This window comes from Puccinia triticina, chromosome 6A (genome assembly GCF_026914185.1).
Source record: "Puccinia triticina chromosome 6A, complete sequence".
In the NCBI taxonomy this organism is placed as follows: domain Eukaryota; kingdom Fungi; phylum Basidiomycota; class Pucciniomycetes; order Pucciniales; family Pucciniaceae; genus Puccinia; species Puccinia triticina.
This window is the reverse complement of record NC_070563.1, coordinates 6,639,350-6,665,655: the sequence shown is the minus strand read 5'-3', so window position 1 is coordinate 6,665,655 and position 26,306 is coordinate 6,639,350. Positions and strand designations below refer to the sequence as shown.

At 46.9% G+C, this 26,306-nt stretch overlaps 8 protein-coding genes across 8 annotated transcripts; 4 read left to right on the top strand and 4 right to left on the bottom strand.

The window, feature by feature from the left end:
* Positions 1-3,563: 3,563 nt before the first annotated feature.
* Positions 3,564-4,208, bottom strand: PtA15_6A770 (uncharacterized protein; the record flags this gene model as incomplete). Its single annotated transcript, XM_053170511.1, has 4 exons — positions 3,564-3,743; positions 3,824-3,964; positions 4,055-4,093; positions 4,182-4,208. The coding sequence occupies 4 exons, from the start codon at positions 4,206-4,208 to the stop codon at positions 3,564-3,566; spliced, it is 387 nt and encodes a 128-aa protein (XP_053021695.1).
* A 221-nt stretch (positions 4,209-4,429) lies between these two features.
* PtA15_6A769 (uncharacterized protein) lies at positions 4,430-5,683 on the top strand (the record flags this gene model as incomplete). The annotated part of the gene is made up of 4 exons (XM_053170509.1): positions 4,430-4,940; positions 5,038-5,125; positions 5,245-5,520; positions 5,623-5,683. 4 exons carry the CDS (start codon positions 4,430-4,432, stop codon positions 5,681-5,683), a joined length of 936 nt encoding a protein of 311 aa, XP_053021694.1.
* Positions 5,684-7,575: 1,892 nt separating this feature from the next.
* Positions 7,576-8,133, top strand: PtA15_6A768 (uncharacterized protein; the record flags this gene model as incomplete). The annotated part of the gene is made up of 3 exons (XM_053170508.1): positions 7,576-7,699; positions 7,806-7,918; positions 8,041-8,133. 3 exons carry the CDS (start codon positions 7,576-7,578, stop codon positions 8,131-8,133), a joined length of 330 nt encoding a protein of 109 aa, XP_053021693.1.
* A 1,067-nt stretch (positions 8,134-9,200) lies between these two features.
* Positions 9,201-13,210, top strand: PtA15_6A767 (uncharacterized protein; the record flags this gene model as incomplete). Its single annotated transcript, XM_053170507.1, has 14 exons — positions 9,201-9,705; positions 9,791-9,949; positions 10,038-10,130; positions 10,280-10,365; positions 10,461-10,895; positions 10,994-11,122; positions 11,216-11,344; positions 11,424-11,774; positions 11,875-12,073; positions 12,164-12,175; positions 12,267-12,279; positions 12,353-12,766; positions 12,895-12,970; positions 13,085-13,210. The coding sequence occupies 14 exons, from the start codon at positions 9,201-9,203 to the stop codon at positions 13,208-13,210; spliced, it is 2,727 nt and encodes a 908-aa protein (XP_053021692.1).
* Positions 13,211-14,292: 1,082 nt separating this feature from the next.
* On the bottom strand, positions 14,293-15,723 carry PtA15_6A766 (uncharacterized protein; the record flags this gene model as incomplete). Its single annotated transcript, XM_053170506.1, has 9 exons — positions 14,293-14,403; positions 14,487-14,558; positions 14,637-14,735; positions 14,803-14,951; positions 15,105-15,150; positions 15,227-15,266; positions 15,340-15,454; positions 15,531-15,554; positions 15,657-15,723. The coding sequence occupies 9 exons, from the start codon at positions 15,721-15,723 to the stop codon at positions 14,293-14,295; spliced, it is 723 nt and encodes a 240-aa protein (XP_053021691.1).
* Positions 15,724-18,357: 2,634 nt separating this feature from the next.
* On the top strand, positions 18,358-20,370 carry PtA15_6A765 (uncharacterized protein; the record flags this gene model as incomplete). The annotated part of the gene is made up of 4 exons (XM_053170505.1): positions 18,358-18,456; positions 18,540-19,397; positions 19,480-20,202; positions 20,281-20,370. The coding sequence occupies 4 exons, from the start codon at positions 18,358-18,360 to the stop codon at positions 20,368-20,370; spliced, it is 1,770 nt and encodes a 589-aa protein (XP_053021690.1).
* Positions 20,371-21,466: 1,096 nt separating this feature from the next.
* Positions 21,467-22,105, bottom strand: PtA15_6A764 (uncharacterized protein; the record flags this gene model as incomplete). Its single annotated transcript, XM_053170504.1, has 5 exons — positions 21,467-21,632; positions 21,694-21,729; positions 21,791-21,859; positions 21,938-21,963; positions 22,046-22,105. The coding sequence occupies 5 exons, from the start codon at positions 22,103-22,105 to the stop codon at positions 21,467-21,469; spliced, it is 357 nt and encodes a 118-aa protein (XP_053021689.1).
* Positions 22,106-22,291: 186 nt separating this feature from the next.
* PtA15_6A763 (uncharacterized protein) lies at positions 22,292-23,752 on the bottom strand (the record flags this gene model as incomplete). Its single annotated transcript, XM_053170503.1, has 12 exons — positions 22,292-22,368; positions 22,446-22,532; positions 22,596-22,603; positions 22,672-22,719; positions 22,780-22,794; positions 22,859-22,902; positions 22,971-23,013; positions 23,081-23,100; positions 23,164-23,246; positions 23,341-23,375; positions 23,459-23,617; positions 23,718-23,752. The coding sequence occupies 12 exons, from the start codon at positions 23,750-23,752 to the stop codon at positions 22,292-22,294; spliced, it is 654 nt and encodes a 217-aa protein (XP_053021688.1).
* Positions 23,753-26,306: the final 2,554 nt, after the last annotated feature.

The window sequence follows — 26,306 nt, the reverse complement described above, 5'->3', positions numbered from 1 at the left end:
CGCGCCTTTTTTTGGCAAAATCGGACACCCGAACCCGCGGAGTGGGTCAGAGGCTCAGAGCGGGTACCTGCCCCTCAAAATTGACCGGAAGGATTCCTTCCAGTCGAAGAGGTTACAAAACCTCTTCGACCGGAGGGATTCCTTCTGGTCAAAGGGGTTCTGTAGCCTCTTCAACTGGAAGGAATCCTTCCAGTCAAAGGGGTTACAGAACCTCTTTGACTGGAAGAAGGACACCCGCACCAATGTAGATGCCCTTAGCAGTTTGAATGCTACATAGTCAGATTATCACAAATTAGTGCAGCAATTAGCGCATAAATAGTGGAGCTAGCGCACATCCTGCTAAATCTTGAATTTGGCACGGCCATTAGGGCATCAATAGCTTATGAGAGTCCAGAGCTGGAGGTCTAAGTTTTTCCCAGATTAGATAATTGCCACTAATTAATTGCTATATTGGAGGACTTCCTGTTGATCTGGAAATTCAGATCTGAGCCAACAGATTTCAGATTTTGCTGGGAGATGTAGGTCCCTGAAGCTCCCCAAAGTGATCCAGAGTTCCAGATTTCAGATTTCCCTGTGAAATCTGAAATTCCAGATTTATTCAAAATTGACAGGAAGTCCTACATTTAGGGTTCTCAAAGTTGAAAACATACAAATGTGACATACTGCCATACACACCATTTCTGCAGGGACGCATTCGACAGTCCCTGCAAATAAGGTTGTATGTTTTCATGAAATATGCCGCTATGTAGCAACTTTGAGAACCCCAATTGCCATAGCAATAAGGAAAAAATTGTTATATTAGTGGAGCCGCTAGAAATTGCTGGAGCGTAGTGATTTGATACTACAAATTGCTGCTGTCTTGCAATTAAAAAGCCAGAGGTTTTTTTTCTATACTACAAGTGGAGGACTTTCCAGATCTACGGGAAGTCCTCCAGCTAGCTGCAACGGTGGGCCAGCTACGCTAACCGTAGCGTAGCGGAATTCCGCTAAATTTTAGCGTAGCGTTAGCGGAATTGCGCCTTTCTGCGCTAACGCTACACGCAAAGGGTGCACAGCTAATTTAGCTGTTAGCGTAGCGTTAGCGCAGATGCGCACAATTGCGCTAACGCTACACACGCAGGGCGCAAAAGAGCGCGCGCTACGGTGCGCCACAGTGCTTTTAGCTGAAAAAAGGCCTTTTTTTCCGCTAAAAGCGCTGTAGCGCAGCGTAGCGTAGCGTAGTGACTGTAGCGGCGCGCTAACACTAACAAACAATTGGCGCGCTGTTAGCGCCGCTGAAACGTAGCGCAGCGTAGCGGCGCTAACAGCGCGCTAACGCTACTCAAAATGGGCGGGCGCTTTTTGCCGCTACGCTAACGCTAAGTGGCCCTGTAGCGTAGTGTAGCGTAGCGGCCCACCGTTGTTAGCTGTAATTTTAGTACCACAGCTGCTACAATTTAGCTTAGCAAAGCGGCGCTAAAAACGCTAAATTAGGGTATTGCACACTAACCGTACACGGCGGGGGTACTTCTTACCGCGAGGCAGTGTGGATCCGACGGGTGACACCAGATTGGTGAAACCAACGTGGAATTCACCGTGCCCCCGGCAATTGTGGGCTCCCCGTCGGAAATGGACAGGGGTCTTGGATCCTCGTGGCTCCGACAAGAAAACTTCAGTGGACTCCCCGCGAGTCAATTTATTTACGGTGGAGTCCACAAGAGTAGCTTTTGTGTGCCGTGGAAGCCACACTTGTCAAATTCTGTGATTCTGATTCCACAGCTTCTCCGCTTATGCTTTTACATATGCTTGTAGCGCGGCCATGGTGCATTGTGGGTCTCATCACTGTCAAACAGCTCCACCTGGTTAGGTTTCCTTTGCTTTATCCAAAAAAAAAAAAAAACAAGTCCCCTTGTGGCAAGGTAAAGCCCTGATTACCCCCGACTCAACCAGCACCACCATCACCTCCACTGCCAGCACGCCCGGATCACACACCCAGCCAGCAGCAGCAGCAGCCCCCAGCGTTACCCACTCCCACAGCCATTTTCTGGCTCGCCCGGGGAATCCTGCCAATCCCAGCCGACCAGACTTCCACCACCACATACACAAACACCCAGTCTATGCCGCCGCGCAAGGCGGATTCGGCCGGCTCAAGGAGTCGGACAAGCAAATGGACATTAGAAAGTTAGTGGTGTCGTCTCAAAAGCCACTCACACTAGCCAACTGACTCATCCATTTCAACACACACACACACACACAGATCATCAGGACATCCACCTCCATTTGGCTCGCGCTGCCTCCCGGATCAGCGCCCATCCAAGCAGCCTCATCCTCAGCTCGCCCTGCTCCACACTGATAGGCAAGCAAGACCGGACGTTGAGAGGAGGTGCTTCTGGAGGGGGGTCCCCCAGCTGAAGCCGTTCGCGCAACTGCTGAGGAGCACATACCAAGACAAAGCCTCCTCACCCAGCCAACACGCCAACAACCGCTCCTCGAGCTTGGGCGCCTCCTCGAAGCTGCTCCAATCCCAGCTGGTCCTGGGCCATCGGCAGCTCTCATTGGCCAAGCTAAGCGATACCCTCACCCGCTCAGCAGCAGCAGCCCGTCCGCCAACACGTGCAAGCTTGTCCCTTGTGGGCAGCACTGCTCTCCTCAGTCCTACGCCCCACGCCAACCATCACCAGCTGCTGATCAGCGCCTACAAGGCTCTTGACCACCACGGCCCTGACGAGGACGCCAAGCACACCAAGCTCGGCCTTGCGCTCCACGGCTTGCTTGGCTCGGTGGTCAGGTACTGCTGCCAGGTTGATGTGTCCCTGGCCAAGCTGAATGAGGCCAGCCTCAACCACCAGGTGGAAATGGAGCTTGTCAACAACGACTACGGTGGGAATGCCCACAACAAGTGGCCGGGCTTGCCCAGATTGTGTGTGCTGCTGTGATGGTGGGCAAGCCGAGCTTGCGGCTGGCTGTGCGTCTTGCTCTTCTTCTCTTTCCTGGGGGGCTGACAGCCTTTTTCCTCTGTAATATCCTTCATTCTTGTTTTTTTCACCCTGTTGCTCTCTCTCTCTGCATGCTTTCCTCTTTTTGTGATTGTTATTTTTTCTCATGTTGCATGGGCAAGTGATTGCAATGCAGCAGCTTGGGGCCCCTGGCGGTACAAATTTATGACATGATATCCGACGGATTGAGTATGGTGCCCCTTCCTCCGCGAGTGGATACCACGGACAAGCTCAGGGTGCTGTGAAGCCCACCAAGGATCCACTTGGAGCTGACCATTTGGCCCGGGTCTCTTGTTTGTATCACGAGGAGTCCTCGCTGTGCCCACAGAAAGCCCAAGGCTTCCGTGGATTCGTCAAGGTGATCCCGTGGATACCCCCTGGATCAAATTGGTGGTGAGCACGTGGGCGTGTGGACCAGGAGCCGCTGGTCCGCCCGCTGCACGGGTTCATCGTGGAATCCTCGTGGATTCCGAGTGATGTCCCCGTGGAGGTACTCCCCGGGTGTAGCGTACTAGTGGTATCGTTTGGTGGACCATTGGATGTGCGGCGGCACAAGCGCCTTGGACTCTGGTGTGTGGATAATAGGCTTCAATCCACCTTGGATGCAAACTCTTCTTCTAAAAGTTTGTTAAGCTCAGCCTGCCGATCGACTTTATTAGATCTTTCATCCCGAGTGGCCAACCCTCGTGCGTCCACTCTAGCATCTTCACCTTCGATTCCGACCATGGGCTTGGCCGTCTTGGCTTCGATTATGTAATGGTTGTCGCACTTTTCGAAATATTATTTTATAATTGTAGAAACAAGGGTTAATTGATGGAAAGAGAGGAGAGAGAGAGAGGATTACTTACATGAGGACAGTATTCGTCCGACTCCTCAAATTCTTCGACCATTTTTCTGAATGCTTTCTTACATTTTTTACACATCATTACCATCTCCGAACTCTTGAACAACTTATGATCGGGCTGCTGTTCAGCATGACATTCTGCACACTTAAACATGATTGAAGGAAGGAGCGATTATTAATTTAGGGAGAGCCTATCGAGGTGGCAAATAAATACATTACAGATTTGTTTCCTTACGTCAAACCATTTCCGACAACACTGGGCCCGGATTGTGACCTGGAAACAAGCAGAATTGGTTGGTGTTAGGACGGGTTGGGCAGCACCTGAATTTGTATGGGCATGAATCAGATTCAGTGGGGGATACCTGAGCGTTGAGTATGTGCTTGCACATTCGAATAGTCCACTCCAGAAACAACGGTTGATGAAGCACCAAGAGAGGTGAAAATGTCTATCCTGCGGAGCGGGATGGGACCCGGTCCCCGAGCCAGATGCATCTGCCCCCCCCCCCCCCCGGGGGGCAAGCAAACTGAATATTCATCATGACTGGAGTCTCCAATACGTGAAATTTTACCGTCGACCATCTTCCAACCTTGACGAGGAACGACACCAATCATGCCTTCCGCTAGAATGTGCTCACGAATAGTCATCCGGCTTTCCCGAACATCCAGCAACTTCCCTTCGGTCATCTCTAGGTCAATCAAGTTTTCAGCCAGTACAACTCACTCTGAGAATGATCCATTCACGGTCGTCGATAGATTAAATGGAAACCACAAGGCCTCGCCCCAAAAACTTTCCAAAGGAGCCACCTACTCATCACCATCAAACTCGGTCCCACTCTCCCTGACAACTGGTTCGCCCGGTCAATCTAGTGCCATCGAATCGCATCCATCCACATCGGCTCAGGACCTGCATCCACTCCCCTCTTCGACAAATCTTCCTGAAGCTAGTTCAACTAATACTAGTGAGAGCAGTGACCAATATGCTATAGAATCCGACGATCTGGGTGATGCAACAGTCGACTGGAGTCGCAGCTTCAGCGGTCTTAGTCAGAAACCTTTTGCGAGAGAAGCTTCAGATATCTTAATGGCACCGATTGACCCAATGGATGTGGAAATCAAGCCGGGTACGTCCTCCAGGCCGTCCAGAAATATAACCTTTTGAAATTTCACAGAATTCAGGGGCCTGATAGTTTTCTTTCACGCACCATCTGCAAAAAACAGACGGCGTGATTTATCTTCCGGAGATCAAATATCGACGTATCCTCAATCGTGCATTTGGGCCTGGTGGATGGGGCTTAGCACCACGTGGGTCAGTCCATAAAAAAAACAAAAATTCCTCTAATCACAAGAAAGAATTATAATCTGGGACAAATAATAGACCACGAAAAAAGAAATGCAAAGTTAATTTTTTATAATTACTTGAACCAGATCCTCACACATCACGATGAAAAACGTGTCAAGAGAATATGGCCTAGTATGTCTAGGAAGGTTAGTTTCTTTAGCCCGCGGAGAACAGGATTACTATAATGGGACCGATAATATCCCGACGGCGACCGAAGGATGTAAATCGAACGCGTTGATGAGATGTTGCAAAGACCTCGGAATTGCGAGTGAATTGTGGGACCCAAATTACATTCAATGGTGGAAAAATAAATATGCCACTGTCGAATGGGTCGCCGGTACAGGCCTCTCGGCTGGTAAAAAGTCTGTCCATTCGTCTCCTTTTTCAGGGTGTTCTCGATCTCTTTTATCTCGATCTTGACTAACTGGCTATGTCTGTTGATTGGGTGCACCATGCCTTTCTAGGAAATCAAGCTGGAAAAAGAAGAAGTTGGACGAATGGAAGCCGAGATTACCGTCCAATTAGGCCCACTACATCCCGTTTGCAATTTCTCGGATGACAAAGAATCGCCGGATAGTTGGGCCATCTCGACACTAACATTTCTGCATAGCATTGTTTATATTTGTACTCCACTTTCCCAAAAGATTTGAAACCGTTCTTTTGATTAGCCTGATCTATTTTGTTGAAGTCGAAGTTTCACCCAAAAAGAAATGAACAAATCATCAAAAGTCAAACCAAATCCCCATGGATTCCTTCCCTCATATTCTCTTTCTGTCTGTCTAACCCGTTGTCTCTCTCCCCACCTTTTTTACTGCGGTCGTCCAGCTTACTCATTCATCTGTTGATCAATAGGTAAATAACAAAAAAGTATTTGGGAAGTCAATAACAATTGGTTTATATTTCAATCTGTACCTTTCTCCTCTACATTTCAATGTTTATTTTGCTTACACTTTCTGGTCATCTCCACAGTCAAAATAAATCATCCTTAGCTGCAAATCTCTTTTCACAGGCCAGGGATCAAGAGAGAAAGTGTGGTCGCAGAATGGCTGGTCTAAGATTGATCACACGCTTTCTTGTTTTTGAGCTTTTTGTATCTTGTCTAGGCTCAGCTCTCAAAAACATGTCTGCACACGTCAGCATCCCACGTGCGATGCCAGATTTAGCTTGGCCTCCACCGGAACGGAAACCGGGTCCGATAGAGATCTGAAGAGAAACAATCTGGCTTGCTAGATAGTATCTTCCCGTTCTGTGGGATTGACAGATCCTCCTAGCAAGCCGTCTTGTGTCCTCTTGTGTCACTCTATCCATCGCATGCACATCGGAAATCGGGTTGTTTTTGGGCACCCTGCAATCCACTCAAGTCGGCCGAGAATATCTTTTCATCCACATGGTTCAAATTGATTCAAAGCACTACATAAAAGAAGAAGGGACACATTGTACAAAGTAGACTCTTTTGGCTCCACGCGTCATTGTTGCTTTATAACATGTTTAGCAAACTTTCTTTTTTTTCGCCTGGAGGCTGGATTCCTGGAAGGGTTGCGTAACCTGAGACTGATCCTGGCTTTCTACGGGCACCGCGAGTGGCTCTGAAGACAGAAAGCGAGACGATCTGTGTGCTGTTGTATGACGTTTTGCCTGGCATAAGGTAGACACCGCTGGAGTCTGTTGCAGTTCTAACTTAACTATTTCCCCAATCAGAGGGGGGATGCCGTCCCGCAGGGATCCTCCGAAGGCTCCGAAGGAGGGGAGGGTCCCTGCGGGACGGCGTCCCCCCTCCAATAGAGGGGCAACAGTTCCTAGGATGTCCGTATCTTCATTCTTCTTCTTGGAGGAATATGAATAGAAGGCTGGTGAAGAACTGTGCACATCAAACCTGCCACCGCTCCTAACTTGACGCCAGCTTGCCGAATCCGTTCGAGAGGCTTGGTTGGCTACCGCTGCTTGCTGCTTGCTGGAGAAGTATTTGTCCGTGGCCCCGGCCATTCCTGACGCTAGTCATCGATGCAGAGCTACTGGTTGTCCAGATGAAATTCCACCCCCATGAGGATCAAACGCGCGATGGCTGAACCATTTACTACAACGTGTCAAGGGGCAACTTATGGCCTGTGGCTTGCCTACACATTGCTCAGAGATTCAGCTTATGTATCACACATCATCATGACATCACGGCCTTGAGCAGGTAACTGATTCGCAAGTCTTGTGGGTTCTGGCATTGTTCCCTGGATTCTGGCCTTGTTCCCAGCCTTTGAGGCAATATAAAACCTGCTCTTTCGGTCCCCAAAGAGCATTATCTCTTCCCATCAAAGTCATCTTCTCCAAACCGTAACTTTTTAACATTCATTAGATATTAACATCATCAATTTGAGTTTTCTGAGTTGGTAATGCAGCTCCTACACTCATTCATATTGCTGTCTTTGATGGCAACACTAGTAACCGTGTCTGTGACTGCCAGCACATGCGAACCACCAAATCCGAAGGGCTATTGCGTCACTAGGGGTATACATAAAAAAAAAGGTCAAGGTCCAGGTCAGCTCAAGCTAAGTGAGTGCTCTTCCTTTTCTTAGAGGGCTTCAAAGAAGGTTGCCCGCCTTCCTTTTGAATGCAAAGCCAATCAAACTCATGTTTTTTGTCAATTAATTCCACAAAGTGTTGCCTGCAAACGTCGTCAATGGCGCGGGAGGCCTAAGCATGAACTGCGACAAAATCAAGTCAGATAGTATGTGGTGCTGCCCAACCGAAGATTTCCGCTGGGTTGATGAAGTGAGTAACTTGATACTTTTTTATTCGTGTTCATTGTTCCTTCAATCGATTTGGAGTATTTTCAAGTCCGATTGATTTTCTTGTTCTTGCTCGTCTTTTCCATCTATCCTTTTGATCTCTAGAAACAGACACTTACCGATTCCGATATCGAGGGCATCTGTCAACAGCTTACCCCAAAAACCGACGAGGCCGGCGAAGGATCCGATGGTCAATAAGCGGACCTTGACAAAACTTCCAATCCAACTCTTTTTTCCAATTTTTTAACCAAAAAATCAGCGTCCTTTTCCGGGTCTTTACTTTTTTTAAATTTCTAGATTCCCATAAGTGTCTCACCAGTGACTTGAATTCAGCTTTTGTACTGTTGTGTTTTTTTGTGTTGAGATACCTCACGGCTTGCAGTGTCTAAATTGTTCTACCAAGTTTCTGTTGGAATCTTAACTCGGCCCTCAAAAGAGGACACCCTTGCCCTCAAAAGAGGACACCCTTGCCCTCAAAATTAAAGAGGACACCCTTGCCCTCAAAAGAGGAGAACCCAGATCTGTGACCGGTGCTTGCTGTTGGAATTCAAAATTCATGGCCTCCATGAAGAGGACACGAAGAATTTTCCACCAATGGAAACGTGGTCTCCGTGTTTTAGAGGTGGCGGGTGACCATCACACCGATCTTCTGATTGTGAATTATGTATCATGACCCGTGCTCGTTGTTAGATGATCGGTTTCAAGGATCAAGGGCGCTTTCTTGAGAGCCGTAATTTTTGTTTGAGAGGCTGAGGAGCAGGGTGAAGCTATTTACTGAATGTGGTTTCCCTCATGTTGGAGTTGGAGTCTTGGACTCATCGAGTGAGCCAAGTGCTGGCTTTGATCGCACATGCCATGTGGCATGATGCCAGTCCGTCAAAGTAGGGTCAAGTGGGTTGGCGATGACGTCAATGGTTTTCTCCCTCGGGTATTTAAATCATGAGCAAGGGGAAGGGAGAAGCATCGATTCGCAGTCAAATTGAATGAGTTGATTGTTTAGCAGGCGATATTGTGATAGATCTGAACGGTGAACTCTCCATCTCATCTTGCCCGCGGGAAACTGCCACATCTCGTAAGAGCACTCACTGTCTGATGGCCATAGATCTCTACCAAGGAACTGTCGCTAATTTGATTGGCATGATTATCTTCCGATCAGAACCACTCGAACCCTCGGAGCGGTTTTTCTCGTTCATCGAGCGACACTGACCCGGCGCTGCAAGTTTGTCATCCGAGACATCATCCAAGACTGTCCAAAATCAAGCGAGATGGCGAATAGTACCTCCAAACCGCCACTTGTTTCTCATTTTCTTCATACTGGTCCAGCTTTATCGGACTTCAACTCGCTCGGTTCGCTAATTTCCAACCCAACCACAAGCTCATCAGCATCCTCAACAAATCCTACCAGCAATCCGAGCCAATCCACCACAGCGGGCGGTAGTACCACAACCACCACGGCCAGTAGCACCACCACTACCACTTCAACCGCCACTCGTGTCGTCGCTGGCGGCTCCCTCCCCACTCCGGTAGCATGTAGTCCATTCAGTAAGAAGGAGAATGAAAAAATTGAACTTGCCTGGAGAATCCTACACGCCCCTCGAAATTCCAACTCGAGCTCTGAAAAAACCACGATCCGACGCTCATCCGGTTCTACAGATCAAATATCCAACTCGCACCCATCTCACCGATCCCAACAATCAACTGCTGACAGTCAAGGAGCACATCTGGAGTTCAACCCTAAAGGGAAAGCAAAATTGGTGTCCGAAACCACCGGTAATTAGTCAAATTCTTTTGATCAGACTCAACATATCCCCGATGCTTACCAGCCATGAGAACGACTGGATTCTTTCTTTTTTAGGCAATACTGATAACGAGGACGATACTTCATCATTCCAACTACCAGACAGCCAGGCAGTAGATAGCGATGAATTTGATAATGAGGACGCCGTGCTTAACTTGTCAATGGATGATCACCCCTCCATCGTTCCAGTTGGTCTTGATTCACTATTTACAGTAGGTGTGTACATTAGATTTAGTCTCTATCACTCGTGTTTAGTTCGGCTCTAAGGCCTTGCGCTGACCATCATTTTCTACCATGACCTTAGACGTTCGCAGACTGAAGCTGTACCCTGCCTTTTGGCACGGCCCGCATCTGGACGTTTACAAAGGAAAATGGTTTTACCCTACAACTAGCAAACGTAAGTCAATCTATGCAAACATGTTACAGCTTGTGAAATTTGATCTCAAGTAAAGAGAGAACCCCTTTAGTTTTGTCTTTTGCTTTGGATTAAATGTTAGTTTACGTCGGTTGAACTGATAGTGAGTTTCTGTTCGAATTTGCATCCAGACAAATTCTATCCGTGCGATCCAGATCTTGCCGAAGCTTTGGAAGCTGCGTATGATCAAATCAGACCCTGGGACCTGTCATATGAAGTTAGTAAATCTTAATTCCAAGGCTTTGGTCACGAATCTGAGACCGATGAATTTTCGTTGAACCCTGAAATCCAACATGAAAATAACACAAAAAGGATGAGCTGCGTTCGGCTCTTAAAATAGGAACTGAAGCAGAAGATAAATTGAAAGTCCACCTAAAAGAGTTTGATCACGATGTCATCTTCGAGACCGCCACACAAGGTAGGGTTTATTCCAGAGCCGTCAGCAGCAGAATAAGCAAGACAATCCTTACAAATTTCTTCACGAGCATCTCCAAGAAGACGGCTGGTTATAGTGGTGGGACGGTTGTTATCCGTGGCTGGGACCAGGTTCAAAGTTGGAGTGGGCTAGAATCTGAAGACGCGCTTGCAGATCAGAAGCAGCCTTCGTCGGAAAACCTCGACCAGGCCGGCATTGGCGGGGCTTCTGGTTTGAATACTACCGCTGATATGATTCAAGAGGAAGATTTGGAAAATCCAAACGCCGAAGTCTCTGAATTGGTTTTGGTGATCCATGGGATCGGTCAAAAGGTTTGCCATCCCCCCAGCTGAGATTGATAGGCACGCTAGATTATGATCAAAATTTGAATGCTTTATTTCACTCATATCTTCTTCTTTGTTTTGTTTAGTTAGCCCAGTCTTATGATTCATTTGATTTTGTCCATGCTTGTAATCAACTACGAGTTGAATGCCACAAGGCAAGCACCACTGACCAGAAAATGAAGAATTTCCTGCAAAACAGAAGGGTCCAATTCATCGTACGTCTCTGGTTTTCCACACAGTTGTTCCAATGGCTAGAAACAACAGGATCACGCCTTACTTTTGACTAATTTCTGAGATGGTTTTTCTAGCCTATTCGGTGGAGACATTCCTTGGATTTCGAAATGGAGGGATTTACTGACCAGGAAGATGTCTCATCTGAAAATGAGACGGAGGAGGGAAGACGGATTAAAAATACATTCGCAATGAAAGATATCCAAGTGAGCCGATCAAACTCTGCAACTGAAAATTGTTTACGACTAGGCGGTATCTGATGAAACAAGATTTTTATTTGATAAGATCCCGGATAGTATTCCATTCGTGCGTGAGGTGGTGACGAGCTTGGTGCTTGATGTACCCCTCTACATGTCACCCAAGCAGCACAAGCTTATGATCGCGGCGGTGATTGAACAAGCCAACAAGGTCTACCGACTTTTCTGTCGTCGCAATACATACTATACGGGTCGCAAGGTATCCATCCTTGCTCATAGTCTCGGGGCTGCATTATCCGTAGACATCCTCTCAAGACAGCCTAGTGCATGGACGATGGACGTCGAGATGAGCGAAGTCATGGGCGATACCCAGGCCTATCTGTCGGCGCTCAATCATTTCTGCTTTGACACATCTAAAGTATTCCTTGTCGGTAGTCCGGTCAGTCTTTTAGCACATACAAATCATTATACACATTATGACCCAAGCGGTCGTATAATCTTAAACTGAAGCCTTTCTGAATTGGGATCACCATGAGCAGGTTGCCTTTTTCTTCCATTTGCATCGTGCCCAACTGATTGCTCGTGAGGGGGTATCAAAGTCAACCAGCCTTGACTTCAAAAACTCGCCCGAATGGCGTAAGGCGAACCGCGTGGCGAGCGATGAAGTGGGACAGTACGGTTGTCTAGCTGCGGAAACAATCTATAGTGTTTACATCTCCACTGATCCGGTTGCTTATTGTGAGTAAATCGCGCTTGCAGGCAGCCGTACCAAGAATATGCCGCTTATGGCACTGTTTTTTTTTGTTATGGGTGATATTTTTGACATAGGTATGAATGCATGTTGAGTATCAGAGCCGTTTTTTTCCCTTTGACCAATCGTCATCGGCCACCATCCTAACTTGAATTCTGATTTTGTCCGTTTTGCTTGAAGGTGTCGATTGCCGGTAAGATACCCTTCTGAACTCAAACTATTGCTTCAGAGGCAAAACGGCTGATCTATCTGGATTCTGAATTTAGACATTCCAAGCGAATAAAGCCAATTGACGCCCGCTCATTCACAAAGAAGTTCTTAGAAACGATGAGGCGAAAGAGGCCGGCAACAGATCACGATGCAGTACTAACGCGGAATGTCTCCCTGAGTTCCTTATCATCTCTAGTCGCGAATTCCTGGATGGGCTCCACCAAGAAATGTGAACCTCATGATCTTATCAAAAACATCAATACTCAAGCAACTCTCCAAAACATGACTGCTGCCAAGCCCTGCTCTCAACCGGCATCCATTCCCGTTCCTCCTCTGCCCACGTCTATGGTGGGAGGATGGACTGATTTGGTTAGGAAACGAACGAGGGTCTTTACTTCGTCTCGGGAGAACATTAGAGAAGAACCTCTCAAAAAAACTAAACAAGGAGAAAACATCCTTGGCCGAATGAGGTCAGCCGTCTGTTCTATTTCCCCCTTTTTTTTAGAAAAAGAATGAAAATGATCTACACATGTCAATCTCTTGCAACAGTTTAACTGTTTTGTAGTTTTTGTTCTGGTCTGTCGGGACTTTTTTGTAGGTTTCTTGCTTTAAATCCAACCGGATCGGTGGATTTTGTGATTCCTAGCTTGGGTCTCAACCAGTATGTTGATATGGTAATTATTGCATCCCATTGTTGTTGTTTTTCATCCGAGAAAACTCAAATAAAACAGTGCAAGAGATATATTGGGCGCAGGTAATGTAGACTGACTTGGGGTAATCATCCACAGGTTACTGCACATGCTGCTTATTGGACAGATATCCGATTTGCCAGGCTGGTTTTGATCGGCTTGTTTGGCGAAGATTCGGTGTTGGAAGAAGTTGGTGATCTCGAAAACCCCTCAAATCCTGCATAGCTGATCGAGATTACAAAATCTTTAAAAGATTCTTTCATTTGCTCGTCGGTTTCTGTCGTTGTTTCTCTGGGGATGGATCCCTTGCGCTGTCATCCTTCCCATATTCCTTCCTGAGATGATCTATCAGTTTATTTGTTTTCTCGTCATCATCGTCATGCTTTTCTCTTTTTGTCTTAGATTGTCAGATCCGAAACATCGTTTAGCATCCAGTTTTTGTCATCTATTAGCGCTAGACAACAATTAAGCAGAATTGTGGATTTTGTATGTACATAATTAACCGAGGTTGTCCATAGAGCTTGGCCTGCGATTGCCCCTTGTAAAGCATCATTGATGCGGCCTGGGCGCTAGTTAAGTTCGCATGATATAAGGGTGTTCAAAGTTGAAATCATAAAATTTTCAATGCATAAAATCACAAAATCATAAAACTTTCAAGTGATGATTTCATATGTACCATTCTAGAAATGTTGCTCTAATTTGAGTGCTTGGGTGCAACATATTTTTTCAGCTTAGAATTTTATGATTTTATGGTGTTATGATTTTATGCAAGTCAACTTTGAACACCCTATGTATAGTCTTCAATGATGCTGAGATTCACAAGCATTTTCTTTCAAAATTGTGCAATATGGAATGATCTTAAACTGGCTCAGTTTGACTCATCATTTGTGCAATCAATAATTACGATCCTGGACTAATAACAATAAGGGTGTTCAAAGTTGAAATCATATTTTTTTCAAATCATAAAATCATAAAATCATAACACTTTTGAGTGATCATTTTTTATGTACCGTTTTAGAATTGTTGCTCTTTTTTTAATGATTGGGTGTTACACATTTTTTTCAGATTAAGGTTTTATGAATTTATGGTGTTATGATTTTATGCAGTCAACTTTGAACACCCCTAATGATATGCAATTTCATTATTGGTACCAATCACTTTATCATGGCCGTGTCACATTACAAGCTGAGTACATTAGCAACTGTCAGAAGAAAATGAGCCCACAATCGACAAACACAGCCAGTAAAATTTTGACCAAACTGAAAATAAAAAGGGAGCAAGTGAAGAGGCTGTCAATGACTCAATCCCTAAAGCCGCGCATATACGACAATCAGTTTGTCCACAAGTAACCGATCAAAAGCTAATTGTTGGTTGCGGATCCTACAGATCTTGAGTAGTTCAAACCAGGGGGGTGAACACTGGAAGAAAAACCTACTCAGCACCACTTTATACGTGGATAATTGTAAGTAATTGACGAACCTCTTGCATTTTATTAGCTTACCAGGGGCACCATTTGGAGGTTGAGGTGACTTGCCCCGTTGCCAGGTGAAAATTGAACCGTCAGATCGGCGGTCTATGTAATTGATTCAGTTCGTATTCTGTTCATGAGCGTCAATTGGTCACCAAGGTCGAGTGGATGCCGAGCACTCACATTCACCCATTGGTAGAGGGACATCTTTTCCTTCGCATTCGTCAAATCCAGTGCCGTTGTAGTTACCAGGCATGTTCCAGCGACATCCTTCCAAGTCATCTAGTTTTAAGGCAACGGAACGCTCAAAACGGGCACTTCTGTCGGAATTCAGGAAAGACAAACTGACATATGTGTTGGCAAAATCGGGGGGACTCCGGTGTATTAAAGCAAGCTCTGATGCAAAATTCATCATGTGCAATGAATTCGGTCCAATGGTTAAATTGGCCCCGCTCGCCGAAGACCAGGGCGCCGATTGGGTTTCCGTGACCGTCAGCCCTGAAAGTTAAACATATATAATCAGACCCTGGGGAATTTCTTGTGAGACGGTGATTACTTACCCCGAAGGGTCTTCAGTTTGAGCATGTGCCAGTAGTTCAGTCATTTCAGTTCTCCAATATTTAACAAATGATTCTTTGCCGCAAGACTGACCTAACTCGCCACCTTCGTTGCCTGCCGGTACATTGACTTTGGTGAACTTAGCAAAAATGAAACAGCGCATTAGCTTTAAGAATTAGGGACCTGTTTGGCAACAAAGACAGCCTTAGACACACGTTACCAAGGGCGGTAATTTGTACATAATGTGGAGTACGACTATAAACAGATTTTGTGAGTGATGAAGCGTAGTACTAGTATGGCACTTTCAACTCCAGGTGGAGCCACTCACACAAAGTGCAGATTCTTGAAGGTTCCCGGCGGGATCAGACGAGTTCCATAGCCATCTTTTGAGCAGTAAGAGACAGATATGCGTTTGGCATCACCCACGACTAGGGGTCTGGGTGCTAAGTAAATAAATACATCAACAAGGAAAAATAATCCACCCATTAGTCCGACTGCCAGCAGGTGAAGGCGGCTCACGTGCAAAGATACAAAAATCCTTGGCTGATTTGATAAAAGCGTTCCTTGTTGAAAATAGATTTTCAGCTTTCGGTGCAGCATAAAAAATTGATTAGAGTATAGGGCGTGAATAATAAGTGGGCTCACTGGCAATGGCTGTCTGGGTGAGCTTTGGTGCCGCATTGATTATAACCAGTTTGCCCAGCGGCACCATCACTTCGGTAAGGTAGCTTTTTACGATCAAAACCAGTCAGGAGTGTAAATGAACTTTGAGGGAGGGCAAGCGACAAAAATAGATATAGGTATTTCATATAATACTGGTTCATCTTGCTTTTTTGCTTATGGAATATCAGCTACCGCTCAAGAAGATTAACGCAGGTGATCAGTAGTGGCACGACCTTTTGCGAAGGCTGGACAAGGAAATTTTGTACTTTCTGGAACAGGATTCTAGGTGAGAAGGTGATGATGGTGCTTATAAGTAAGCAAGTTAGGAGACAAGCTGTGGAAAAACTTAAATAATGGCGGGGAGGATATTACCGAGTAGGATCATCAGTCTTTGATCTTCAAACATTCAGGACCATATCCAACCCACTTGGAATGCGTGATGTGCCCAAGAATTGCGTATTGCAATACATTTTTATGACTTCCCTGTCAAGCTTTATTACAGAACAACCTTGCAAACCTTTCTCCACCCTGGAGTAAGAGTTTGACCCCTCAAGTATCCTGATTTTAAGTTGACCATGCACGGATCGAGAGCTTTCCTGGAATCCGGAGGATGTCTATAGACACGGTCAGCCCTGGAAACTGGCTCTCCGTGCACACTTCTCCATAATTAGAATGTATTTATGTAAATATCATTTTCTATCGGCGATAACTTGAAGTGTGATCCGAGCTCCGGCCTTGGCCATTCTGAAGTCTCGAGTCTTGATGCCTCCACTTCCGAGCTCAACCGCCGTTTCCATTGGCTTGCCATCTGCATATTTACATATGATTTCTCTATCACTTTCAATTTGGCCAGTTTATCTGTCTGTTTATTTATTAATGTTTTCTTGTTGGTTGGTTCATAAATCATCACCTCATGTGATATATCTGGTTTGCATGCGACGTGTCTTCTGCACCCAGACCGCCTGTCTAGTCTTTTTAATGTTTTGTTGATTCAGACTAAGATCAAACGCAAACATATAAAAACGTGTTTGGGAGTAATCAGTAATCTTCGCCGTTGGCTTATCAGGACAGCAGCAGGCTTGTTGTCCTCTGGTTAACTGGTATCGCGGTTGGTCCTTGACCCTCGTTTGTAAATTCAAATGCAGTCTCATTTTCGAGATAAACAATGCTGTACTTTATTCAGCTTTGTGCAGGTTGAGTTGATAAAATAGAGGGCCAAATAATGGCCAGGCAGACCCTTACCCAGCTGCCAGGAACTTGGAAGGGCAAAAAATTATTGCGACTACCGAGCCGCGGACATCGGCTTAGGCTGGAGTCGGGTATCCTCACTGTTTTGCGCTTGTGCCTCTGAATCTGATCGGTTTTCAATGTTGACTAGAGTCTCCGGCGAGTATGTAATAAATTTATCACAGCTGGCAAGCAGATCTTGAAAAACATTTAGAGCACCCAATATATTTGGCGAACTTGAGCCGGCGGAACCAGTGGAACCAGGGGATAGAATTCTCTGATAGCTACTGCACTAATAGTACCAGGCGGTAATGACTGAGAAGACCAATCCGGGCATGCTTCACTTTTGCACTCGGCAGAAACTGCATGCCCAACTTGCAGATGCCTCTGGATGCGACAAGTGTACATGTTCTATCTGAATACATAAATAATGAAAGCCCCCAGTCGAAAGCTATGAAATTGCAGCCTCGGTTGAAACTTACATGACGCGCTTGGTTGAGCAAGAGTGGTACCGCGCCTTTGATGTTGGAACCTCCTACATATTGCGGTTGATGCCGCAGTTAAGCCGCTTTGCTCCGCGCTATTCTTACTCTACAGCCACCGATGCTCATTGAGAAATACATTTGATTGATCTGACTTGGAGCAGAATGTGAATCTCTGCTGGTATTTGAGTCAGACTCAGATCAATGGCTACCATGCCCGCGGCGTGTTCAAAGGTTTCTTACGTATTATGAAGAGTGCAATCCCGAGGTCTGCACAGTGCACCCGCCGGGCGGATGCCGGGCGCGGTCAGGCACGGTCGGCTTCGACGGATGTCAATTGCCAGCCGGCCATCCGTATGAACAACCAAAGTCCTCAAGTCCGAACTGCAAACCTCGGCCGGGGCATTATCGGGGTGCGGTAGATCGCTTCAATTGAACGCGATCCGATCAGGCCGAGAGTGATCGACACAAGGCGAGCTATGTGGCGCCCAACAATGATAGTCTATCGGCTCACCGCTCCGCGCTGCGGGCTGAACTTCAAGGAGCATGTGATCCGTTAACTAAAGCTTAACGGCAGATTTGTTGGATGTATCAAAGGATGAGACAAGCCCATCAGGATTGCAAAAGATCCGCCGCTTGCATTGGCCACGGATGAGGCACGGCAGTGAACGGCTCCTCATTGACGAGTCCAGCCAGTCATCACCGGCATTCAGGACTATAAGATTCCCCATGCCCCCCGCCTCTTCCCTGGCAGACATCGATCCAAGCTTCTTTTCCTCATCAACCAGCATCCATCTGTTCCCTTGCCACATTCAGCGCAATTCTCAAGCCAAGCTCACGCTCAAGTCTGGAAACTTAGAGCAAAAAGTCCCCATCAGTTGTTATTATCTATCGCTTTCTTTTGGTTCGATCAGTTTTCTCGAGAAAAACCCGGACGTCTTCTTATCCCACCGCCAGATCACTTTTGCTCCAAAATGGCCCTCAAGAACATCCTAGTTCTCTCCGCATTTGTTCAACTGGCCGTTAGCGCTGCTGCGCCCGGCTTACGCCACCCGACCAGATTTTCATCCAGAGTCAGTAGAATCTCCCTTGCTCTTTGCACCCACATCATCATGTGTGGCGTATCGCTAACAGCCTCTGAAATTTCTCACCGTAGGCACTAGCACAAAGATCCAACACTGGTCCGGCCCCAGCAGATGCAATGAGCGCTGCTCAGGTCAAGCCGAATGACGCATCATCTGATGAATCCAAGTCCACTTCCCACTCGTCGGCCGACGCCCCGAAAACCGCCGAGGGCTCATCTGCCCCTAAAGCTGTCGAGGGATCCTCTGCCCCGAAGTCTACCGAGAGCTCCTCTGCTCCCAAAGCCGCCGACGGGACATCAACCCCAAAGGCTGCTGAAGGGCCACTCACGCCGAAATCTGCCGATGCGCCTGTGCTGAAAGCCGCTGATGCATCCTCACCGAAGTCCGCTGATCATACACCCGCCCCCAAAGCCGCCGATTCACCCGCCCCCAAAACTGCCGACGAGTCGATTGCCAAAGCTGCCGATGTACCCGCACCGAAGTCCGCTGATCACGCACCGGCCGCGAAAGCCGTGGATGCACCGGCCCCGAAAACTGCGGATTCCCCCGCCCTGAAGGCTGCGGATTCCCCCTCTCCGAAGCCCGCTGATGCGCCGGCCCCGAAAACTGATTCACCCGCCCCAAAGGCGGCTGATGCGCCCACCGCCAAAGCGGCTCCGATTGTGACGACCAATAGAATTGCCAACGAAGTCGTCCACACCAACACAACATCGAATGAATCGACTGTCAGCAAGGGTAATTCGGCCCAGAAAGTCTCAGGAACCTCCCCGGTGGCACCAAAATCTGGCGATACTCCTGCAGGCACTACCACAGTAGTCACTAGCAAAGTGAGCAACGAGGTGCTCACAACGAATACCGCCCCGGATGAATTGGGTGCACACGGAAGCTCTGCCTCCAAAGCAGCGGGTGCTCAAACTGAAACGCCAAAGGTGCGGACTAGCTCTTCAGATTCAGATGCTATTCATGAATCTGAGATCTCACCCACTAACGAATTTCTCAATTCACAATTAGGCTATCAAACCAAACGCAGCACCCGAAGACTCAAAAGCTGCTTCTGCAGTTGTACAATCTCATCCACCCAGCGCCGAAAAAGTGTCTGATACGGCCTCTAAGGGAGTCGATGTTACCGTCAAGACTCCCAAAGGATCCGACACGCCCAACCTCAAGGCAATTGATATTAATGTGGACAAGGCCAGTCCAACATCCGCCACGTCTCACGAAAACTCGGCGGCACCTATGGCTTCAAGTGATGCCGCGCACGGCACGAAGGACTTGGGTTCAACAACCGCCAAGACTGTCGATGTGAGCCTCAGCAAGCCAAGCGCAGCTTCACACTCCGATGGAGCACAAAGTCACTCCGACGCCTCTCCAAAATCCACCGACGCTTCAGCCTCGTCCAACCCGGGGGCCGAGGGAGTGTCCCCTAAGAAACTTCAAGTGAACATTGGCAAACCAGCGTCGGCGTCCAGTGATCCGGAGAGCTCTTCTCACACATCCTCGGCTAGTGCATCGGTAGACAGCAAGAAAGACGGTCACTCCGACTCCGTGGGACCCGCTAGCACTCCACAGACGACCGAAACCCATGCGATCAAACCCATGCACGATGCGTTCCATGACAGCGACGATTCGGCTGACGCTGACCCCAAGAAGCAGGATGCCTCGAAGGGAAAGGATTCCGAAACTAGCCCACTCCCTAACCAGCCCCATAAAGAGTCTCCCTCTGCCCATGCTAAGGTAAATCCATCCTTCATTCCTCATTCATTATCTGTTAACTGACAATCCGGCCTCGATTTTGTGTATTATTCTACTCAGGAAAACAGCGGCTCGTCTTTATACCAACAGGGCCAGAGCAGTCTCTTTGCAGCCTCGGCTTTGGCCACCATTCTTGCTTTCATAGCCTAATGATTGCTAGCCGATATTGTATTTTCTTCTGATTGATGCCCCCCTTATATCCATTTGTAGCACTAGAAGTGACGACAGTAAATCCAGAACTCTGTTCCAATTTCTACGTTGTACCCAAATCACAAAGCACTGGTGGCTTTCTCGGAGACCCAGTGTTTATTTTGTAGCCGGCGCCATTAGCACCTAGACTACATAGGCGCTAACGCCTCCTCCTGGACCCTTGTTTATTTTTGAATCATGATTGTTATCAGTGTTACAATAACTCGAAAAACTTCAAAATCGAGTTTCATAATATTCTCGAAAGTGGACAATTTTGGAGTTAGTCGATGTGGAACCTTTCGCCTAGTTGGTTTTACTGCATACTTTTGTTTCAAGTGAAGCGGGGCTTGGGCCCTATCTCTCTTATCTCCTACATCCTCCGGAGTCTCCTCGAAATTGTCGTCCATACGTTTATGAATCACTTGAACAAAATCATTTGATAAAACCTCACTTGAAAAAAGTATTCTAATCTATCGAGTTTATCGTCGAGTTCATACAGTATGTGAGACCAAAGGTGTGTATCCGGTAAGATCCGGTAACGGAACACCTCGGGGAAAGCTGATGTTTATGTCAGGCTACGTAAATATGTATGGATCTGTTCCAAACGGCCCCGCTTACTTTTAGGAAGCCTTCCTCACAGGGGCCCCAGGGCGCCCCCATTTACTCAGCTACCCCTATACGTCAAAGTAGTTTCAATGTTGATATCTCCCTCCACATGAATCATGCGATACCCTTTTTTGAAGTTGCATTTTATCATTTCTGTCAACACCAGCGCACATTGATGATGCCTTTGGCTTTCCTTGGTATCGAGATTACAGCTACTTGATTGATTGAGACGCTGGAGGAGGACAATTTCAAGAAGGAAACTATTGGAAAATCGAGCAAACAGGAATGAGAACGAGTAACATGGAGAAACGACAAGACGGTATTGGGGTTGAACATCTCTTCGGGACAGAAGTTGCTGAATTTGTTGGATACTTAAACAATTTCTTTTATTGGATTTTCTCATTCTCAGGATCAAAAGAAGTAAGCTCAAGTGGGCCTTGTTCAGTTGAACTCAGGCTTGTCCGGATTCCAATCCGTTCAGTTGCTCTTGTCGGTTGCGCTTGGCGGGGAAGATTTTCGACAGAAACGATGGCCCAGAGTTGTGGCCATGGAGCGCACAGGTAACTTGATGGGTTGCGATGAAGAAATCGTAGATGAAAGCTCCAACGATAGCACCGCTGGAGTCAAAGGAACATCAATCCAAGCAGAAATCATATGTTGAAAACATTTTCGGCTTACCACACTGGCCCCAGGATAGCCACGGTGAACCAATAGCTATAGAAGATCCCGTAAATCAGCACCAGCTCCCCACAGTTCCAATTAAGATTTTGCTTACTGAGACCGAATGGACCACACATGGTATCCATATCCCGCGAACCAGGTGACTAGTCTGGGACCTAAATCACTATTTGATGGCCCGAATAAGAACAGTCAGCATTCCAGCGCCCGAATACCATCTTAGCCACCATCGACGTTGACCTACCGTACTGGGTTCAGGGAGAAGGAAGTCTGGACCGATCGGTGGAGTTAGCAAAGTCCAGTTCCAGTTCATCTTAAAAGAGAGATAATCGGTTATGATGTGTGAGCTTACCTGCATTCCTAAAGTAGAAGCTAATCCAAATACGACCCAAAAGATAACGAGTGGGCCCATGTTCTTTGGAGGGGCCGTATTGCCCTCATCACCAACGGCCACGCTGCTCGTAAAAATACCATTAGGGTCTGGCAGCAAGTTTACGCAAGTTCAGCCCGGGTCAGGCTTACACAAAAATCATGAGGATCGCTGTCATCAAGAATTCGTTGTAGAAGCAGTTAAAGTTGGAAACGTAAGGCAGCCTGTTCAAGCAAGCAGGGTCAACGGGAATTTCAATGACCACAAGGGTATCGTGATAGTTTCATTTGCAAAACTCAACGGGTCTAAAAACAAAAGATCGGATGTTGTCAGTAAAATATCGCCTTGATATTTTAGATATGCAAGAGGGGAATCAACGGACTGGTAAAAAATAATGCCCCAGTCTTTTCAATCGTTCGGGCACCGCCGCCACCTTCAAATAAATCGATAGCATGCCTGTAATTCCAGTCTATGGATCGCGTTGCTTATTAGTGAAGAGTTTCTTCGTGAAAGTGCGGCTCTAGCTACTCACAAACCAAACTTAAATGATAAGGTCTTTATCAGTACTTCGAGATCAGGCCACAGGGAGCATAGAAAGGATTACTCACGCTGCACCCGTCACAGAACCGGTCAACTGTGCGGCCCAGTAGATTGGACTATCAAGACAGAAGAGTTAACGAAAAACTTCAAATCCTTTGAGTTGGTCCTCGACGTACACTTTTTTCCAAGAGCTGGGAGATGAGGATGTGTTAGCTATTATGGTCTTTGTCAAGTATTGACTGATCCAAGACTCACAAGCCGCGAAAGATTGCCATTGCAAGCGTGATTGCAGGGTTTATCTAGGAGAGAAGTAACTCTTTTGAGGATTATATAGAACAGAGGATAGCTGCATCTCCTCAAAACTTACATGCCCGCCACTGACTCCTCCTGAGACGTACACGCCCAGCATTCTATCCGGTATGATTTTTTTAAAATCAATCAATCGAAACAGGAAATCTGATCAAACCTATTACTTACACTGCTAAAGCCCATCCGAACTATCAAACGAATGGAAACGCATCAGCTAATTGTCCCAAATCTCGACGTGCTATAATACTTACGGCGACAGAAAGATAGTTTCCTGCAGGCGCGTTTGAGACCGCGCTAGAATTACTAAGGGCCACCTGGTTGTTTGCGGCAGTGCCTAGTCAATTCAGAGGGGAAATAAGATTGCCACATTTGATTATCGTTCATAAATCAGATATTATGGAGGAAAGACTAGGAAATATGAAAGGTACCGAATAATGTGAGGATCGCAGTCCCGAAAAATTCACTGAAGATCAAGCCCAACGACCAGAACGTTAGCTCAATATCAGAGATCTTCAACATAAGAACTACCTGGTTTCCTCAACTTACGCCCAAAAAACTCGTGTCAAACTTTTGAAGCTCAAAACTAAACCCCCACCTTCGGCGGGATGGGAATTGCCAACATAGCGTCGACGACTTCCTTCTGAGCGTGGAGTGTCTTCGTAATCCACAGTATGGCCCACTTCGGGAAGATCAGTAATTGGAAGCCTTTAAATAATCAAGGGACATAAACTTTAGCCTAAGGCGGATTAATCCAAATCGAAATGTGGAAGTTTTCCTCAAGTCCAAAAGATCAAAGGTGACGCACTTCGAATTATGAGGTTCGGTGGCGTGGGATGTCATGTTTAGATAAAGGTTGGAGCAGGACGATATGCTTATGAAATACTAATTTCTGCCTTGACCAAAAAGGTTGAGATGGGAAGATGGGTGACTGAGATCTTTTCAATCTTTGCCACAGACAATGGACTATTATATTTACGATGGGGAGTGGTGCGGGAGGAGGGCCCGAGGGGGATTGGCGGCAGGTCTCTACTCTTATAGCGCCAGCCTTCTTAGATTCTTCCTCGCTCTCTCATCCTCTTGCGATGCGCAGACTTTATGGGGCAAGTTCATACACAAAAGAAAAATTAAATCGTCAGAACATGTACAATAACGCAGAAATGCTTGGTCAAGTCTCAGCGAAAAACTCATACGAAACTATGCTGACGCAAATCACTCCCGGGTAGTTTGTTTAGTATGAGGTATATCGGTAGATAGGGGTAGGTCAGTCAGAAATAAACGTGAATATGTATGTATACGACCAAATGATAAACTGTAGGTCTTCTTGCCAACTTGGCTAAGCTTCAGCGAGATCGACCAGACTCGCCCTCTGAATTCGACTTATGTAAACATTTACGCGTGTCGCCTCCGAAGGTGCACAAGAATGCGGCCTTTCTGGCCCGAGAACTGAGGTGAAATTGTAGGCGTGTCCAAACAGAACCGTCAAGTCATTATTGCCGTTTGATACTGAAAGCTTCTCCAAACCAGCCAAATACCAAATAAGCGTAAAAAAGGCGACACCACATTCTCAAGAATGATGTCATGCTTGAGGATGTCCCGCCAGGACCCCATCCCCTCAGTGGCATCCACAGGATGTATTGAATTCTCCGATCGGCCTATCCCTTTTTGTACCAGGGGTCACCATGTAAGTCGAGTCACTTACGGATTTTAGGTTGAATTCGAGCCGGATGATAAAGTGGAGAACGTGATATTGCCATCCGAAGGGATGACAGCATTGTATTTGCCACTGAAAGCTTAGCTTCTCGGGGCTAGGGGTTGGCTCACCTGTGGTGATTAGGGAGGTAAATACATAAGGAACGGTCGCCGCAAACTCCAGACATCAAACCCTGAATACAATTGTCGAACCCGGTGCCGCGAGATTTGTGACTGTTTGCATAGTGCGGTCTTGGCCGTGGCCCCGCCTGACAAAGTAGTACTAGCAATCACCCGGCAAGGGTTGCCGAAAAATGAAACCAGCGAGCACATCAGGTTACCGCAAGCGTTAGACGATAGTGTACGCGAACTCCGACTGGAAGTCGCCTCTGGTAATCTAGCGTACCATGCGCACGCACCAAGAAGCGTTAGTTCTCCAGTCTCGGGTGTATGCAGCAGACCGCGCAGAGCGTCACTCGACCCAAATCCCACAAACCAGGCTGAGCCGTTTTGTATGGCTATGTTCATGTAGGATATGCATGGATTAACTAAGCAGCTAGCAGCTTAGATCACATACCCTGCTTACTCGGAGGAATAACGGGGACGGAAAGGGGATGTCAATATTTGGATGTACAGTTATTCTTGCGGCAGGTGACAAAGCCGAAAGGTGGTGAAAGGATCTGAAAGGATGGTGAACGCACAAACATATAAGGTTCTCGCGGGTAGACGGGGGTAAGGCTATTTCCGGGGGGTATGTATCTCATTGTGCCGCCTCGACGTTTGGTGTCCCCTCGGTGCGGGAGGTGAAGGTATGTACCTGTGGGACAGCATCACCACAAAGAGAGGGAGTTGGTTAAGTTAAGAACCACCACAACATCACTTGACGCGTATCCACAGGTGAATTACTTTCAGGGTTTTCAGGGCTGATTCGGTGTACTCACAAAGCTGAAGCGAGCCATCCTGTTCTGGTCTGGAGACATTTTGAACCCCACAAAGGGATTTTTTTTTGTTACTAACAACACAGGGTGAGCATGTTGATCAATCGAATGACAGAAGAAAAATGAGTTGTTTCGAGATTAATGAAATAAATGAACAAGGGGGTGAGAACAGAGCAAAACTATTTGATGGAGAGAGGATGGTAGCGCGGATGACAAGAGAAGAGCAAGGGAATTTGATGAAAGCAGCAGAGCAGTGTGATTGCCAAGAGTCAAGAAGTCGAGGCAAAGGGTTGTCCAAAGCTAAGGGGAGAGTTTCTGAGCTCCGAAATGATGGGAGAGATTTGTCCTGCGAAACAAACGCGAATCACAATCTTCTTCCGATGTCGCTTCTGAGGTGAGAGGGCATCACCAAAATTTTCCAATCAATTAATATGCAACTACACCTTACATGCATGGAAACCTTGCTAGACGGTATCGGATAGGCCACTAGGTGTGTTCAGCCCGGTGTTGTATCTTTTCGGGGGGAGCAGCGGAACCCTCAATTGCAGCAAGCATCTCTGCTTCCGTCAGTTTAGAAGCGTCGCACTCGGGGAATCGGACAAAGTGAGCACATTGGATTAGTGTCTCGATTTTGTCTCCATCTTCTTTGGCAAGTTCGAGCATCTAGTGAGCATTTTCAAGAGCATTATACTGCGCCAATCGCCGGTGGTAAAATGCTTCCAGAGATAGGTGGTTACCGCTCGCTTTTTGAAGTCGATTCTCCGAAA